The sequence below is a fragment of the Sander lucioperca genome, chromosome 10 (assembly GCF_008315115.2).
Source record: "Sander lucioperca isolate FBNREF2018 chromosome 10, SLUC_FBN_1.2, whole genome shotgun sequence".
Classification (NCBI taxonomy): domain Eukaryota; kingdom Metazoa; phylum Chordata; class Actinopteri; order Perciformes; family Percidae; genus Sander; species Sander lucioperca.
The window spans coordinates 29,694,311-29,713,139 of record NC_050182.1 but is presented as its reverse complement, the minus strand read 5'-3'; the positions used below and the strand labels follow the sequence as shown (position 1 = coordinate 29,713,139).

At 40.8% G+C, this 18,829-nt stretch overlaps 2 protein-coding genes across 6 annotated transcripts in view; both read right to left on the bottom strand.

Moving 5' to 3' along the window:
* The window catches only part of ptprub (protein tyrosine phosphatase receptor type Ub), a 166,368-nt gene extending 158,069 nt beyond the window's left edge, over window positions 1–8,299 (bottom strand). For 3 of the 4 annotated variants that reach the window (XM_031298759.2, XM_031298760.2, XM_031298762.2), the window contains exon 1: window positions 8,024–8,298. In XM_031298759.2, the coding sequence (XP_031154619.1) occupies window positions 8,024–8,093 (70 nt within the window). In that variant the 5' untranslated portion in view covers window positions 8,094–8,298. Of the gene's footprint in view, window positions 1–8,023 lie in introns of all 4 variants that reach the window. The other variant, XM_031298758.2, reaches the window with a different exon arrangement.
* Window positions 8,300–10,676: 2,377 nt separating this feature from the next.
* Window positions 10,677–18,570, bottom strand: LOC116049289 (glucocorticoid modulatory element-binding protein 1-like). 2 transcript variants are annotated; one of them, XM_031298813.2, is made up of 10 exons: window positions 18,082–18,570; window positions 16,739–16,880; window positions 16,340–16,398; window positions 16,018–16,136; window positions 15,790–15,893; window positions 15,084–15,268; window positions 14,572–14,721; window positions 12,648–12,785; window positions 12,280–12,396; window positions 10,677–12,196 (listed from the first exon to the last, which is right to left on the bottom strand). In XM_031298813.2, exons 2-10 carry the CDS (start codon window positions 16,861–16,863, stop codon window positions 11,658–11,660), a joined length of 1,536 nt encoding a protein of 511 aa, XP_031154673.1. In that variant the 5' UTR covers window positions 16,864–16,880; window positions 18,082–18,570; the 3' UTR covers window positions 10,677–11,657. The 2 variants fall into 2 exon arrangements, with proteins under 2 accessions (XP_031154673.1, XP_031154672.1); XM_031298812.2 differs by having other exon boundaries at window positions 16,018–16,139; window positions 18,082–18,568.
* Between the last annotated feature and the right edge of the window lie 259 nt (window positions 18,571–18,829).

The following is an 18,829-nucleotide window of genomic DNA, read 5'->3' as shown; positions in this document are numbered from 1 at the left end:
TTACATTCACACACACACACACACACACACAAGGGCCAAGCAATTATTATAATCTTCTGTTTGTGGTTTTGAATTAAGCTCTTTGTTAACGAAACCCCGTGGGCTCTCTGGACATTCTTGCATATTTCTGGCCTTCAGCTAATATGCGACACACAAACGGTGCACTGCCTTTGGCTGCAGAGAGTCCACGCTATTTGAAGATGGCATGAAAGCTTTCCGTCCACATTATCCTTTCCAGGCCATTCTCAAAAAGTTTGCCATTCGTAGTAAAATGCCAAAAACAATAGAAAAGCGTTGAAATCTCCTCCACTGGACATGCGCAGGCCCCTCGAGCCAGCAGCTTTACAGTAGATCATATCACAATGGTGGTGTTAGCGCTTTTGAAAAGCTCCCTTTTTCCCCTGTTTCACATGACAATCTGACACCAGCGTTTTAGTAATCATCCATGGAAGGGTTTGCAAAAAGGTCAAATGGTCAGTGCCAGCTCAGCCAAGAACAGATGGATTTTCAAATGTATCCACTATTAGTGGACATGGTCTTGGACTGAGTGTAGAAGAAAACATGAAAGGCTCCTCAAACAAGGTTCTGGGTCATTTTGGTGCCCACTTCAATCCACTCATGAGCCTCTCATCCCTTTGGGCAATCACTAACCATTCCCAACCTCCCCTTAGCTGGTGGGCCAAGTCAGACGGCCAGCGCAGGAACAAACAAAAGTCTTCTAAACGGTTTGAAGAGCTGTCTCTCAGGAACGCCAAGCAGCTCAGCAATCACCAGGAGGAGGACCCTGGAGAGCCATGGGGGGGCTGTGAAGCGTGCCCTGAAGGAAGGTTTGTCAAGGCTATCCCACCTGGCACACCTCTCTAGGTCAGTATAAACAGAGCTTAACATCCAAGTACATATGTAGGCATTATGAGGAATAGTGTTGTACCCTTTTCTGAACTACACAATAATAGCACAGTAATCTGAAGATAAAGGGCATGTATTTTCTTCGTCAGGAGCTATGTCTCTCTTATTATTTTATTACATATAAAATTATTATTTATATTTTAGTATTAGTGTCCCTGCAGGACTGACTCACATACTGTCTAAATATACTGGACAGCAAATAGAAATTCATCTTTTTGCTCTCAGGCAACTATATCACCTTGTCAAAAGAAATAAATATATATGGCTATATATATATATATATATATATATATATATATACACACATACATACATACATATATATATACATACATACATACATACATACATATATATATATATATATATATATATATATATATATATATATATATATATATACACACACACATATATATATATATATATATATACACACACATATATATATATATATATATATATAATACATTTCAATGAAACAGCTGCTAATGAGTGACTTGAATTTCTCATACTGCATACCATGCAAGGGAAATGATTAAAAAAAAGGAAAAACTCAACTGCTTGCCCCTGAAATATCTTACAACAATACAAAGAGTAACGGTCAAGAGGGAAAGGGATTTTTTTTTTTTTGAAAAAAGGCACTGGTTCCCATGAGCATCTGCTGGAATAACAGCATGTCAAAGTGAGGAGGAATGTGATGGGAGGTCATGTAGGATCAAAAGGAGAGTTTCAAGAGGAAGAAGACAATAAGCTGACTGTGACAGGCTGTGTTTGAGAAATCAATAGGCTCTGCTTTTGCTCTGTCTCACTTCAGCACCTGAAACAGAACAAAGCATCACTTGACAAAAGCTTTTCAACACTACTGGCGGTCAGAAGCCAGTGTGCTGCTAGCATATCATGACACGCCACCATACTCTGCATATACACTGTTTTCTACTGTACAGTTTACATTTAAATAAGATGCCAATGCAATGCCCCTGTAGTCCAGAGTAGAATAAGGATTACATGCATTCTGCAATAATAACAAAAATGTTGTTGTTTTTTTTTACCAAAACTGCCAGACTGCTGCGTCAATTTCTTTGCATGGAACTGTGATGAAACTGCATGCAACATTCACGTCACTCTCATGAAAACCATGCAATTCCAGTTTAAGTGAATATGATGACATCAACCCCAGTAATGTCATCCTGCCAAAAAAAAACAAGGTAAGTCAACATCACACTCTTGTTAATAAGACTTTAAAACCAAGTGCTTCATACATGTTATATGTGCTCAACAGGTTTGGAATCAGTCCGTTTGCTGATTTACCGCCAGCTGGCACCTGTGCTACCACAGCTGCCATGACCTACCCATAACCCACCAGCAACAGCAGCTGTCACAGCTGAGTGTCACCTCTGTGCCATGCGCCTTCGCTGCACGGAAAGAGAGACAGAGCGCCGTCAATTCAACAGCAAACGGGGAAAAGCAATACAAGCTAGAGGCTGTTAAACTGAGCAGATATGGCTTCTTCTTTTTAAAGAGCTCAGTTTTGCTTAGAGGCCTCAAATACTGTGCTCTTTTAAATCGGCACACTAGCCATTATCCATGCTCTGTTACACTTTAATGCTGTTCAATTTCCACTGTCCTTATGAAGTTTATGTGAAAGAGTGTCAGTTTAATAAGAGTAAGATACATCAGGGTGATAAGTGTTCGGGTTCATGGCTGGGTCTCCGAGAGGATATGTTTTTTGCCCAAAGGGACCAGTCAAACCAGAAATACAACTTCCCCTTAGAGAGCAGGCATCGTGGCACAAAGGCAACTAAAGCCTGCATCCATTACACCACCGGGGAGAGAAATGTCCTGAAAAGACTGTTTTGACTTTTAAAGGAGTGTCAGCGGTTCAGATTTCACTGAGGGTTTAATACACAGAGGACAACAGGCAGCTCAACAACGGATCACATCTCAACAGTGCAATCCTGGCCTAATCCTGAACCCTGACTCCAGTGACCTGAGCGTTCGCGACACACTACATACACCAACAACAGAGGGCCGGAAGAATCTGTGTGTAAATGTGTTGACATAGGAGAAAGGTAAAGAGCTGAAACACGGCCAGTGGGCTAAATATAAACTGCTCGGGAGGCTTTGTTTCCTCAGGAGCAGCACTCGCAGCATCATTCTTCCAGACCCACTTTTTGCAGTCTGGAGCTCGATACCTTGGGGGAAGAAAACACAGGAACTGCAACTCACAGCCCTGCTTATTCCTTTGTTGGATAATTACACATCTGTGCATGTGCTCGAGCTACGCAGTCTCACTCTCCTTCATATCCAGGGTATAAACCCCGGCCCATCTTACCGTTAAATGATACATTTCCCTGTCCATTATTCAAGTAAAACATATGCTTTTAAGTGATGATGAGTATAATAGTCCGGTCATTTTAGACCAGCGCATCAAGAGGATAATGTGTGGCTTATTTGTGATATATACAGCCTTCTTATGGAAATGAGGCCCACTCTTTCATGTTTAGGGGATTTTTCCCGTCCTTTGCTCTACACAATGCTGCTGACATTTCTCTGCTGCAAACACAGGCTCCTTGTATTACGTCATGCAAGTCCTGGCTGGCTAATTCCCACTCCTACATCAAACTTGCAGGACACAGACAGGATGCCACTTTGATCAAATTTAAGTAAAATGGACTTGCCTGAAAGATCAATACCACATTAATAACACCTGGCTGAGGGAGCCGAGAAGTCTGCACTGTGACTGTCGCTGCAGAGTGGAAAGGAAAAGACGGGCCCATGCAGGCCACTGACTGTAAATCTCTCAGTCTTGGCATCTTTTCCAGGACGCTGGAAGGTCTCACTGTTACCCTGAAGAGCTGAGAGTGGCGGCAGCTCCAGCTCTTGCTAGCATCAGTGTCAAGGCTGAGTCACTCGGTACTGCGGGACCCTCCTTGCATGGCAATACTTCCGTGCTTGATAATTAAAATGAGAACAAAATGCTCAGCAGGATTAATTAAGCATCACAAGATGTGTGTGAGCTGCAGTCTAGCATAAAAACAATGTCTGCACACTCAGCACAGCACAAACTAAGGTGAGATGCATCACGAGAAAATGAGCAATGTGACCAGCTCAAGACAGGGGAGGCCCCTGATTGGTCATGCGCTTTCAGTGATATGGTGTACCAATCACGGCACTTGGTATTAAGCAGAATTGTTTGAACACATACACTAGATGGATGTGTTTCATCTTGCAGTCTTGTGAAATGAGTAAGCCAATCAGGGGGCTGGCTCTCCTCCACATAGCCCCACACTACAATAGATCAGAGACAGAAAATGGAAGAGAGGCACGCTGCAGAGTAGAAGACTACTCTCATCAGCACCCTGTTTAATCACTCACTCGTGCTGAAGGCATAATGGACACACAAAACAAGCAACAGTCCTGCTGTGGCCTCGGCCGAAAGCAAAACACCCTGACAATGTATCTGAATAAATCCCTCTGTCGTTCTCAGCTTCTCTCTCTGAAAATTCTCTCCCATTTTCTCCCCTTCCAATCCCCTCCATCCTTGTTGCAAAGTTTTCCATCTGCTCTCTGAATTACTGCCCGTGATCCCGCAAAGATGGAAATCAACCAGTCTTGTCAGGAGTCTGATTTAGGCCCAATCTCTCCGCCTCTCACCCTCCATCCACAGATGGTGGCCTGGCTCCTGCAGGGAACACTTCCACTTTGTGGATTTGCTGCAACTCTGTGGTGCGAGGCAACATTTTCTACATGATGGTTACTTTTTTTCCTATGATAATTCACAATATATCTCAAGCACTCTTTTTCCATTCAGTTAGATGCCCATTATAGTGAACACATCTAATGGACTCTCAAGAACCAGCATTCATCAGCTACAAATAAGCACTGTGAGAAGAATAATGGAACAATAATGACCCTTTGCAATAAAAAAGAAACACATTTAAATTGGTACAGCAAGAACATTTTAATAGTGTCGAGACAATTCTTTTGAAGAAATATGTTTCATGTTAACAACTTTGGTCATGCAATAAATATTTGTCCTCTTTATTCCAGGATATAGATCATTCTCTATATCCTGTTTGTTCTCTTAAGTGTTTTTTTCTGTCTGTTTACTGCATGTATACGTGTGTCAGTGCACCTGTTCATGCTTGTATATGTTGGTGGGTTTTGTCTAGAAAATGTCAGAAAAAAAGAATTAAAAAATGCCTTGTTTTGTCTGATTGTCCATAACCCAAAGATATTCAGGTTTTTTTTTTTAAATCATGTATGACAAAGAAAAGCATCACATCTTCACATTTAAGAAAATGGAGCCAGCAAATGTTCGACATTTCTGCTTAAAAATATATATACTTAAACGATTATTTGATTAACAAAATATCATTGCAGCGTTAATTCCTTCACACATATGTGCTGGTGTTCCAATGTTACGTTTCCCAGCGCTGCTGCTGATGTTTATGCAATGTAAACTTGAAGCCCTAAAGTATTATTCATTCTATGCCATGCTTTAACTAGACAGTCTGGGCTTCACAGTCCTTTTCATCTCGATCCAAGTGTTATCTTATTCACTGAAATAAGCAAAAAGGACAGTATGCCTTAACTTTAGATCAAACCGGGAAACGAGTCATGAGACACAGGATAATTACACCACTCAGTTGACAACATTTGCTGCTAATAGAGCTGACAGATGGTAAGTGAACATTCATTCAATTCCCATAAGAGACAACAAAGGAGTGAAAGTGACACATTGAGTTTTACAGAATAAGAAAACCCAACACATGGACCCGCAAACTGGACTTTCATGTTCATAACCTATTTGTGTCTGAGAAAAAATGATGCGAATGTATTTTATATCAACCTTACTACAGTCAGTCCAGTGCAGCAGAGAGCCTCTATATTTTCTTAGCCTCTAATAATTTTGCTTCCCCTGAACTGACGGCCTGGACAGACGGCGGCATAAGCAAGAAAGAAAATGTGGATTACATTGAGTGAAAAAGGCATGAAATCCCCAGCGGAGTCTTAACTGTTATTAAGCATTCAAGGTCAAGGTGTGGTCTTCACACAATGACAGCAATTAACGGCAGAGTGTTAATCAAAAGAGACACTCTGAAGATTGTGGAAGTCAAGGTTGTATTTTTGCATCTTGAGTTCTTCCTATAGGATGTAGGCAGGTGGAGAAGCATGAAGGGAGTCAGGCCAAAGGGGATCAAAAACCACAAAAACTAGCAGCGGTAACTATTAGCTGCTAATGCAAGGGCAACAGCGCAGACGGCGAGGCTTACAACACTCCAGTTAACAAACAAAAAAAACCGACACTATGTAAATTTCTGTTGACAGCTGTAGTGAAGCATCACTGATCCATTCAGCTCTTTTAATTACCTGTGTGTGATTTAATCCTTCATATGTCAGAGCCCATTCCTCTTAATGATCTGCTCCATTCAGCTCTTGACAATACACATTCTGCTTGCATGGTTTCGTTGTTGTTGTTGTTGAGTTATACATGTTATTATGAGTATTACTAGGTTTTCCTGAAACAGAAGCTGCCAGTGAGAAATAGGCAAATTCTGAAAAAATACAGAGTCAAATGATCTCAGCCTAATCAAGCTTTTTTCCAACATGCATGTGACAAACACTGTGCTCCATATAGTGTTGAAGCAGCCTGCAGTGTAAATGTTATCAATATTGCTGCCTTATTACCCTGGTTTTACTGTTCTACTGGGGTAAAATGTATGTATGTGTGTGTGTGTGTGTGTGTGTGTGTGTGCGTGCGTGCGTGCGTGCGTGCGTGCGTGCGTGCGTGCGTGTGTGTGTGTGTGTGTGTAACAGGACCAAATCCTTTTAGCCTTTAGAAAAAAATATCCAAAAAATACAACACTATAATTAGGCTACATTTCATAAATGACTAATACAATTCAGGGGAAAAAAGCTGATTTTGAAAACATGAATGTGAATGAATATGAAAGGCTCTGTGTCAAGTCATTTCTATAAAAGACATTTATTTTTACTCTGCCTCTCTCTTTCCTTCTCTCTAATATGGCTGATTTTCAAAATTGGAAAGATTCATTCATCTTACTGGATAATAAAAATGAAATGGGGGGGGAAAAAAAGTCAAAGCATATTTCGAAAAAAATGTAATCTAGGAAATAGCATGATTTGAAGCCTTCAATCTGAAAAACACATTCTCGCCATGTTACAATACAGCATAAAAACAGAAAAGAGGACTTTTAACATGTGAACAGGTATAATTTTCCTCATCTTGGAGGATATAGGAGATATATCTGTGAGCATGAATATGTCTTCTATAGCTCACAACCCAAAAGACCAGAGGCATCACATGAGGAAAAAAGACTGCTTTGAGATTGAATCTGACTATTCCCCACAGTGGAAGACTACATCTTGGGATATTAGGCTATAATGAGAATTGGATTTCAAAAATCAATAAGCATTTCAATGCTACAATCCTCATTAAGATGTTAACTTTTAGGGAGTCTCTCATACAACTATGCAACCCAAACTCGATATGGCTCAGCCCCAGGTTTTGGTCTCTGGATGTCGTCACAGATTGATTCAGGCTGTTGGAATTTGGGAGATTCATGTTCACAAATATTGACTAAATTGGCCAATGGTCGTGGTAGTGTCGTTAATTCCGTTTTAAATGGAAATCTGTCGCTCTGAATTAACTGATTTCTAACTTTGGATAACAACCTTGAACACCTTTTAGGCTACCTGGCGCCTTTAAATATGCTTGAGCAATAGCAAAAAGGCAGAAGCAGTGTAGCGCAGAAGATTGTGTTGTTTTGGGAAATGGGAGCTTTCCCCAGAAACACCCAGACGAAGTCCTCCTAAATAACTAACATTTTTGCAGGAGTCTGGCACTAGGAAAACTTCATACTATAGTTCACAAAGTTATTCAATAATTTGTTTTTATTTTCTGCTGGATATAGTGCCGTATATCATGGGACGCAGCAGTACGCCGCAGATAGACGCAGTAACGTGGGAAAGGGGACACAAAGTTGGCACCTTCGCCAGATTCGCTCCGCTTTTGCTTTCAGTGGAGTTTCATCCACATGTAAAAACTTCACAACTGCGTTTCGGAGACCGAGATGAATATGCGGCTTACCTGTTGGCCCCTCAATTCCATCGGCGTAGATCTGAACAGTCAAAATCAACAGAAAGGCGCAGGTGTTCATCGTGTAGCTGTTTTAGTCCACTTTAAATGTGCAGAAGAAATCATTTCATTGACTCCGTGAGGTCCGGGCGCGCGAGTAGTAGAGCCGAGCCCATCTACTCCCCCAATTCCCACTGAGAGGAGTTTCAGAGACACTGAAGCAGACGGGGCAGAGCTAGTTCTGCAAACTGACGTCAGGGTAAACAGTTCAGGGGAGAGATTTCTTTCTCAAGCCCACTTACCTTCCCAGCCTCCACTTCTTCGCTGACACAAAGTATGAGTCGGGCACCTCCAAGCGGCAGAAACTACCAATGACACTGTGGTATTCAAACGTTGGCCAAGCAAAGCCCCAGAGTGTGTGTGTGTGTGTGTGTGTGTGTGTGTGTGTGTGTGTGTGTGTGTGTGTGTATGTATGTGTGTGTGTGTGTGTGTGTGTGTGTGTGTGTATGTGTGTGTGTGTGTGTGTGTGTGTGTGTGTGTGTGTGTGTGTGTGTGTGTGTGTGTGTGTGTGTGTGTGTGTGTGTGTGTGTGTGTGTGTGTGTGTGGACCATGAGGAGTTTTAGACGTTGTGAATGAAGACATTTTTTGGAAAGTGTGGACATTTTTGCCTGTCCTTACTTCTCCAAAGGGTTGTTTGAGGTTTTAAATTGGATTTTGAGGTGAAGATCAGAATTAGGTTTAGGTTAGGATTTGGTTTAGGCATGTGGTTGTGATAACTAAAGTTCAAAGTAGGGGATTTATGCTCAAAAACTTCATCTCCACAATACATTTTAGAATTAAGACTTGGTTTTCAGTGTTCAGCGTTTGGGTTATGTAGTGGTTGTGGTTCATGTTTATACATCTCCAGGGACTAAATGCAAGTCAATGTAATGTCACTCTCAAAGATAAAAACAAGTGTCAATGTGTGTTGTGTGTATCTGTGGAGACAGGGACAATGTGCTGATGTCTTTCTCTGCATTTTCATCCATTTTGTCTTTGTATTTAATGAGACATTTGTTAATATACACTGCCAAACAGCTCCTAAAACCTGTCACCATGCACCCAGCAGCACACGTACAGGATAATCAGTCTGACAACAGGTTGAGCCAGCTACATGCCTTTGTGGTAGTAAGTAACCCCTGTAATTTGTCACTTCTGTGTTAACAATGATAAAGTAATTCTTACGTTTTAAAATCCTATCAGCTATCTAAAGTCTAATTAATACAGCTATGCACCTTTACTGAAAAAAATTATGTTTTTGTCATATTAGCGGCTGAGGTTGCCACATTTTATACACATTTTATACAGGACAGACAGGTAAGCATTGCCTTCACACCTCCTCATGACAGCTGCAAAGCATATTTCTCCATAAATTAGATCTGTGTGTATTGAATTTGCATTTGATGAGGTGACATTTTTCTTCTCTACCCACAGTATGTGGAGAATACCTGACATAAATTAATGAATTTTATGTACAGTGTTGTGCAAACATAGTCATATAGCAAGCCACTGTGACTTTGACATGTACATGTATGTATCTGCCATGTCATAGTCCTATATAACAGGTTTAAAAGCATTAGAGTTGTGTATTTTTGATTGATTGAGTTGTGGGACACTAGTCCGATGTTGCGAGGTGTTCTCTCGTATATCATTACAACATTACACAGGCTTTGAGATTCACCTTTGAAATTGTTGCACAAGTGCTGATGCTGCAGCCACTGCTCTGCATGAACCAAGCTGGTGTTAAAACATGGCCAGGCTGGCACGTTTAGCTGTGGATCCAGGAATCCCAATTGGATCAAGATGCCATTATGCAGGCTATTCATCATTCATTTTGTTGTCCTGTGCGAACATTAAAGGTGTGGAAATCTAAGGCTTCCAACATGAGTGCACATTTCAGTCTCTAATGTTGTTAGCTCCGAATGACAGATGAACGATGGATTGCTCAGCAAATTACTTAATTGAACCAAAGGAGCACAGTGTTTGTCAGGCTAACACCTGTAATTACACCTGCTTGATGCATGGCAGTCATTTTACACACTGGTATTCAAGGCACAGAGTAGCAATTTATTTAAACTGAATCTGTTCAACTGCATGATAGTTTAATTTGCAGTAAAGCGAACAGGATGTTGCAAAACACTGTTCCAATCCAACAACAGGACTGGCATCCACATGATGCTGACAGCTGCACTACGATAAAAGACATTTTATCGAGTATTTCATCAGCTGCCACTCATGACCCCATAACAAACAACTGCATCTGCGCAGGCAGTGTTGTGCATGGATTTATAATAACATAGTATTAGTTCTGAGGGAAGTTGTCAAAGGCTGGCTATCAAACCATCACTGTCTATCACTTTGCATGCAGTGTGGTGCTTCAAAAGTAAATGAACAGTGACTCACAGGACAGCTGCTACACTGCTATCTGTGAGGTAAAACTTTAAAGCATGGTGCACTACCAGCCACACACCAAACAGTGATATCACAAAAATCAATTTCAACCATCTGTCAAATAGAAAATGATTGTTTGACATCAGTGATTGGATGAATGGATAGATAGATAGATAGATAGATAGATAGATAGATAGATAGATAGATAGATAGATAGATAGATAGACAATGTTGTATGTATTTAGTTTTATTTAGCAAAACTCTGCATAAAGCAACAGCACATTAACAGTCACAATACTTTATAAATAGTTCTCACTGTCAAAAATGAAGAATTTATTCTTCAGACAGGGAGTGCCGGGTGCATAGATCTTAAACAGGTCTTAGGCATTATAACAAGGGCCTAAATACAAGCTTGAGTGAGATATATTTCACAAAATCCAAATAATAATAATAAAATTCAACACACAAGTGTAACTCACAAAATATTCAATTACAAAAACTAGTATTAACTAATTATAAAAGTATGAGGAAAAATGTGTCACAAAGACCTGCAAATTACTTTTAAACGAGGGAAAATGTTATCACCAAAGATTATAAATAGAACCAAATATTATATTTATCCGACTTTCATTTAGAAACACTTACACAGAGTACTGTTCCTAATATACTATATTCAATAGACAAGAGAGATGTCTTTGTTTTAGGGCTGCAACTAACCATTACTTCTTGATCAATTAAACTGCTGACTATGTATTGCTGATTAATCACTTTGAGTCTATAACATATCAGAAAATTGTAAAAAAAAAAAAAAAAAAAAAAAAGCCCATTGGCAAATTCCCGGAACCCAAAGTGACAGCTTCATATTGCAAAATATTTCGTATTTTGTTCAACCAACAGTTCAAAACCCAATTTTGGGATTTTTACTTAGATAACGACTTATTCTAATTCAATTAATTATCAAACTAATTCATTTTCTGTCAGTCTACTAATTAATGAATCATTTTAGCTCTATGTTAGAAAAGCATGTCCAAAATGCTCTTCTCAAATGTCTCAATGCAAGAACAAATCTGTGCATGTTAACTCCAGTAACCACAGTATATATATGAGAATGTAAGAAAAAAAAAGTACAGTTTGACCAAGTAACGTTGTTTAGTCTTCAGGTCTCAGGCACATCCCCTCACTTAGTCCAGCATCCTTTTGGGATCGTCTCTCTCCCTCACTTACTTTTATGTTTCTTTGAAGCCTTTCTTCCTGAAACCACCTTTTCAATATCATGCAAGCCCTCCGTCTCCTCTACCTCCTCGATTCTAAGGTGATGGTCTTCTTCAAACTTAACAGTCCTCTGTACAGGCTCTTTGTGGATCCCTGAGGTGTCCTCTCCCTCCACGCCCTCCTGTCCCAGCCTGCAAAGCTTGTCCTGGTTCCTTGTCTCACCGAGCTCATGCTCCCTCTCCAGCGGGGCATTATAGCCATCCCTGTCCATCCTGCCAGCTCTGGCATGGTGGCGCTGGCCAGTGGAGCCATGGAAAAGGGTGAAGAGCTGAGGGTTGATGGTGAGCTGAGCGTAAGCTGCAGCAGATAAACCGGTAGCAGAGAGAGGCTGGATCACTGGGCTTGTTTTGACTGGAGACAGCAAGTTGTGGGTCCGGCTGTTTGACGGGTTGTGAGGTTGTAGGTGTTTCAAGGGCAGAGTTTTGCAGGAGGTACTTTTATCAGATCCCTGCTTCCTCCGCTCCTCCAACATCTCATCCGGCACTGAGGGAAAATTGCATATTAGTTGATATAATCAACTGAGATATCACTGTATGTACCATGCGTTGCATCAACAGCTTTCTCACCATAAACATTGTTATGGATTTTGTTCTCTTCATCCTGGCTGCGCTTTAGGTCCAGAGCTTGCTTCACTGAGTCTAAAAGGCCAAACATCTTACACAGGGAATTAAGTATGACGGCATCTGATAAAACAAAATCATCAAGAGTCAGCTACAAGGCTTGAAATATATATACGATTGTCCACATCATTTCTAAACCACTTTTTCCCCCTTTTTTTTTAATCAATGTCCATGAATTTCCTTCTCAAACTAGATCTAGCTGCTGGAGCCTTTATTAAAAATCATTGTAAAATTTGATTTACATTTGTTTTACTTGACTGACAGAGTAATTCTTTTCACAGTCCGGTTAGCCGGGTCCCACTGTGGGAACTCACCCATCTCCTGCAGGTTGGCCTTCTCACTGCGAACCTCCACTCCTTTAAGAGTGGCTAATAATTCAGTCTGGAGACTGGACAGAACCTTGCCCATCAGCCCAGAGTCTGCCACACCCTTCCACAGGCTCAGTACTCCATCTAGAGAAGGTCAATTTGGTGGGACATTATTATGATATGTGGGGAAAACATGACAAAGTGCTTCAGAGAAATAAGAGAAAGTGGCATCATAGAGGTGATTTGTTTGTGACACAATGGGAATAATAAGCAACGCAAAGCAAATTATATAAGAAATGTGGGATAAATGAGAAGGAGTATGGAGGCAGAGAAATGTCTGGAAGGGAGATTTGAGGAGTAAAAGGTTTGAAAGAGCGTAATAAATTGAGTAGGGGAAACATAGAAAGATGTCAGGGTTGGAGAAACAATAAAAAAAAAGATATAACAAGACAGAGGAAATGGGAGAAGTGCAGCAAAGGATGTTAAATGGGTGATAGAGGTAGAGAGGAAAGAGCAGGAAAATGGGTTAGAAAGAGATGAGGAAGGAGGACAGGACAGATTGGAGGGAGACTGAAAAATGACTTGGGATCTGTACAAAACTGAGCCAAATAGAAGTTGAGTATATTAGAGTGATAAAATGTCAGAGGGGCTTTGATATCTTATCTTGAAAGAAATATGCCCACTCTCACCTTAGCTGAAATTTCTGTCAAGATAAATGCACTATACCCACGGAAAATATTCCAAATCCCATTTACAGCTATCTGAAGCTAAATTCATGTATTTCACCATGTCGGAAAGGTACACTAATGGAAAGAAACACATTTCTGGAGATAGAGGAGCAAGTCTGTTTCCTGAGAGTTGTCAATTTGTTTTAAGCCTTCTGACAAGTGATACCGCTTGTGCAGTGGTGCATTGCAATTTGCCATTCACACAAATGATCACTTGAGGCTATTTTACCTACTGTGGTCCAGCTGGAACTATGCCTAATCAGGTCACCTTTAAAAGCCCTTAAATCAAAGATTAGGCCTCTGCAAGAAAACGCCGCATTTAAAAATGTCAGATGTCGTCAATGGTAATATAAAGGGATGTGACTCTCTGCCTGTTAGCGGTCAGCAACTTTTTAAGGTCAGTCTGCTAGGAATGGCTGAACATCCCACAACTGCAGATTCAGAGGTTTCATTGGCTCCATGTATCAGAGGTGTCAAGCAGCAGTGGCTGCGGGAGGCGAGACACCACGGACAGACAGACTGCAGGTAATGGGATGTTAATATGCACAGTTGTTGTCAATTGTTTTTTCTGCAGATTTTCATTTATTATTCATGCAATGATGAATCTGAGTTTCTTTTCCTCACCAGTTAACATTTTTATCCACCAAGATAGACAGTTGCAAATTAAGGGTCGCCTCTTTTAAAAGGACATGGCTTACGAATGCGTGGCCTCTGGAGGACTAAAGGTCAGTGGGCTGAACCTGTGTCTCCTCCAATAGTACAGAGAGAGGTATCTTATAACCTTTCCATATTTACCTCCAGGACATTGCCCTTGTTCAGCTGACAAAGTTGTTAATACCAGAAGTAAACGCAACTTCCATGTTTACAGTGGAGGTTATAACATGATGTGCCAATACAAAACTGCAGTAAACTACCGGATTACAAAGCTTTTAAACAGAACATGTGGTGTTTCCTATAAAAGTCACAGTGGAGCACTGCAGGTGAGTAGTTTCCTGCTGTGTAGCATATTGTGCAAGTATCAGATATTATGTGATGAATGCTAAATAAGGCTGACGTATAAAGAGGGCTCTTATTTCCTTGGTTTTGTCCAAAAAAGGTTCATTGATTCAGCCTTAAAAGTCAATATATTTGTCCTATCAGTCAATTCAAATCTCTTCCTCATCCTGTTTAACAAGCACCCGTGTATACTTTTTTATATTTACCAGGTGTGTCAGCTCTCTTTCTCTTCGCAGCATGTCCATTGGCTGTTGTGTGATTTACTTCCCGGGCTGGACCAGGGCTCCACTCTACTGTTGCATTGCACTTCTCCTCCAAAGGCTCCTCTACCTCTACTGCATCATGCACAGCCTCACCTGAATGACCACAAAAAGGGATATACTGTAAATAGAGTGCATCTCATATTTCCATTGAACATGAGTAGGCAGGAGGAAGACTGCCAAGGAAATTCAATTGTTTTTATTATTACTATTGTTATATTTTTTTCTGTGCAGTGCTTTCTCAGTAGGGAAACAGGTTTGTTTATGAAAAGGTATCTGACTGCTTTTAATGTTCAGTTAATTTCCTAATTCCTTATTGTCCTTGAGCTCCGACAGCTTGTGTCAGAAATTACTTTAAATCATATCCAGATGGCTTCAAAGATTTGTGAAAAAAACAGCAGCCCAAGCATATGTAGGAGAAAAAAAACATCAAACAGTAAATGCCAACTGAAATCTACCTGTCAGGGGAGGCACCTGTCCTCCAACCAGGTCAAGAGCCAGACATGACGGGCTCAGCTGCACTGAGGTCCCCGGAGGAAGCCGCGTGCTGTTGATCAGCACATCTAATTTAGTGCTGCGGCAGGTGTTGCTGCACACGGTGTCATGCTGGTAGAAATCTATCTGGCCGGAGTCCATCATTTTCCTGCGAGGGGGGAGGCAGGTTAAAAGAACACTAAAGAGTATCCAAGAAAAGTGTGGATTGAGTTTGTTGAACAATCTCGATAGCTTTCCAGAGGTTTGTTTGACACAAAGCCCATTGATCTGACCTCTGGAGGAATAAAGATGAAAAGAGCAGATACTGCCTATTGAGTCGGTATTGACTCACAGTAACACTGAGAACAAGTGCAAACATGATAAAGGGGTGAGTTTCAGTCAGCAGCTTGCTTGCGAGTTATTTGATCCTGCTATCATAATAACACTGCTTACCGACTACCTCTGGAATGCGCTGGCAAACCCCAACGCAGACAGACTTGGCGCAAGTGCAATTATATGAATGAGATATGCTGTTGACTTCATTAGACTGAGGTGTTTCAAGTCAGACACTTTAACCCCAATGCAACAAAGTAATTAAAGGGCATGCAGATTTACAGTTAGCATCAGTCAGCAGCTATGAGGACGAGGACAGACAAACATAGTGTTTTTGTTTCATTTTCACAAGTCTACCTGAGCATTACCCCTCCCAGTCTGATGGCCCTTTTCCAGTCCTTCAGAGTGGCTTTCCCTGCCAGATGTACAAACTGCTTGGGACTGATGAGCTGGTCATTGAACTGTAAAAGAAGAAGACAACCCAACGTATGTTTTTTTAAAGTATGTGGAGAAAGGAATGAGACATATATGACGGTCAAAATGTAAAGGTAATCATGTCTGGTTGAGTTAACCAAGTAAACTTACTTTGACACATCTGACGTTGATTCCAGGGCAAACAAACTTCTTAAATAGTAGCACAGCTCTGCTGTCTCCGCAGGTGATGGGGTAGCCATACTCAATCTCTTCTCCTTCTGCTTTACTGTCTTCTAACAATCACAAGCCAAAAACACAACCACTTGCAGCGACAGTGTGGAATTTTATTATACACTAAACAGCAAAGCAATACGTTCATTAATCAAAGTATAATTAAGTATACTGTATCAACAATGTGGTTGCTTCATGCACAGCATTCACAGGAATTCCTGTTGTAGTTTAATGTCAGCAGTGAAGGGAAAATGTCACATACCATGATGTGTCTCTATGGCCAAGACTGTAGTGCCAGTGTTAGCAATGTCATCATTTAACCTGCAGAGGGCGACAGAATTATCATGTTTTACAGAATAACAATTTAATGCAAACTGAGAGTGGACTAGTTCTGAATTTTACAGCAAAATATGTGATTAGTTACTGCATATCTACCCTTTTTGAAATGTTAGTGGTTTGCTTTTTCTCCACATAGCTTACTCTTATATTTGTTGACTTAAGCCTGCATTGAACTGAATATGAACAGCAGTGATGTAGAATAATGTTATAAGATTTGCTTAGGAGAAAAACTATCATCATGATAAAAAAAACTGTCTATTCTTTTATACAAATCTATCTATTTGTTTACAATTGCCTCTCTATTGTGTCACACATGTGTTACCCATGCAGGATGGGCTGCAGGTGCAAGATGACTTGAGTCTTATGGTTGTTGCCACTGGACTCCCCTTCCTCCTCCTTCACTGTCATGAGATCCCCTGAAGACACAGCGACCTCAGCACCCGCCATCACCCCTCCCCGCAGAGCTGCACGCAGAGAGGGCCGAGCACGCATGTTAACATCCAGATTACACACACATGCATGCAGTGATACTATTTAATGCACACACAAGTCACAGTCTTTTCTGGCATGCAACTGTAACCATACTGGGCTTAAAATTACATAATCCTCACATGGGCAGGACTTGCTTCTTATATTGCTGTTGATAATGCACATGAATATTATACTAGATGATGCGACAACAGCTTACAGTTTTGACTAAAACCTGGGTTTATAAGGCCAGAATTGTAAAAAATAAAAATAAAAACGGGGCAGCAATAGCCACAGTGGACATAGATGTTTTTAATTTATATAGAGTGAAATTCTCAAATCAAATCTTATCAGCACTGTGTTATCCAACTTTGTTGCATTTAGGCCACTTTTCTTGCATTTATGGTACCAATAAAAGACCCCAAATGTAGCCAAATCTGCAGTATGCTGTTAACAAGTCATATTAGGCAAATTATTAAATCACAGTTATTTCGTTGTGTCTGCTGTCATTGTTGTTAAGTAGCTACATGGTTACATGCTATACCATTTCTGAAAAGGTTACAGTTAAATTATAAAGTATAAGGTCCTTAATTACTGGAAATGTAGGTGTTGAGAAATAATAAACTAATTTTGGTCAAATGTATATAGTGTCCACTGGACTATATGGTCATTAGGAATTAGGGTGAAAAAGAAATGTAAACTCCCTCCTCGGTAAACAGTTACAGAATAATAAATAAACTGTTATTGCATTAATTCTAGTATGATTATGTCCATAATATTATTTCAGTCCTACACAAGCAGCAGCTGAGGCGTTAGATACACTGGGCGACAATGTCATAGTATAGAGGGAAATGGAGGAGAAATAACCAAACTGTCTGTTAGGTCAAGTCCATGGTAAACAACATTTCCATGCAGTGTAGGGCAGACTATAAATTGATCAACATTATGTTCCACACTAACTCAAGTAGCCCTTGTTGGATCACCAACTCCTACACGGACAGTTGCATGCCTTTCTCACCCTCCTTCGCCCACTCAAACTGACGTCTGTTGGTGCGGCAGCACGCACACCCCGGCAAACAACGGTGCGACGGCGCGCGCCCCCGTCCCAGAGAGGGTGCACAACAACCCACCGAATCTACACTAAAACTCTGAAACACTACCTGCTACTTTAAAGCATATTTTCGTAGTTTTACTTACCGTTTTACAGCTGGGGATAGTTCATCCTCTTGCTTGTGAGAAAGGCACAAGAGCATGCGCCGTGCTGCTTCGTTACACTTCCTGCAGTGAAAGCAGCATTTGCCTGAGAAGCATCTGTCCCGCTGTCACGAGAAGCGGTTAGTTCGCACGCGATGTGTAATCGGTCAAACTGCTCGTATGTGCAAGCGCACGGATTGGTTTGAGCTACATCTGAGCTCTGAGCCATGGCACCGTGAATACTGGAAGATTTCAAGCTTCAAAACATGTTTTTCACCCCAAAGGAAGTCGTCTAAAATGTCTTTTTAATGGACGCTTCCCTCGTAGGTTTTAGACTCCAAAACAAAACGTTGTTTCAGTTGCCACTTGTGTGGCCTTTTCTTTTTGGTTTGTCATGCAATAAACGCTGTTCAATGCTGTTGCGTGTTTTTGTTGTTGCCTGTATTTCACCAGCAGGCGGCAGGCTTTGCACTTAGTGTAAAGTGGTGTAGCCTAGGTGTGTCAAAAAGTTACACATACCATGTAGTCTATTTCAACAGCAAAAAATAATATTTCAAAATGTTGATTTTACAAGAGACGGTATAGAGAATCTTAGGTCACCCATATTGACTTTTGAACGCAAAATGTCAACGTTTCATTTATTTATGAAATATTAGTATTAGTATGACTGCCAACGGCTGGTCTCAGATCAGTCCGACCCATAGACTGTGGACTATATAAGGGTCCGACCCTATTTGGGAATGGAATGCTT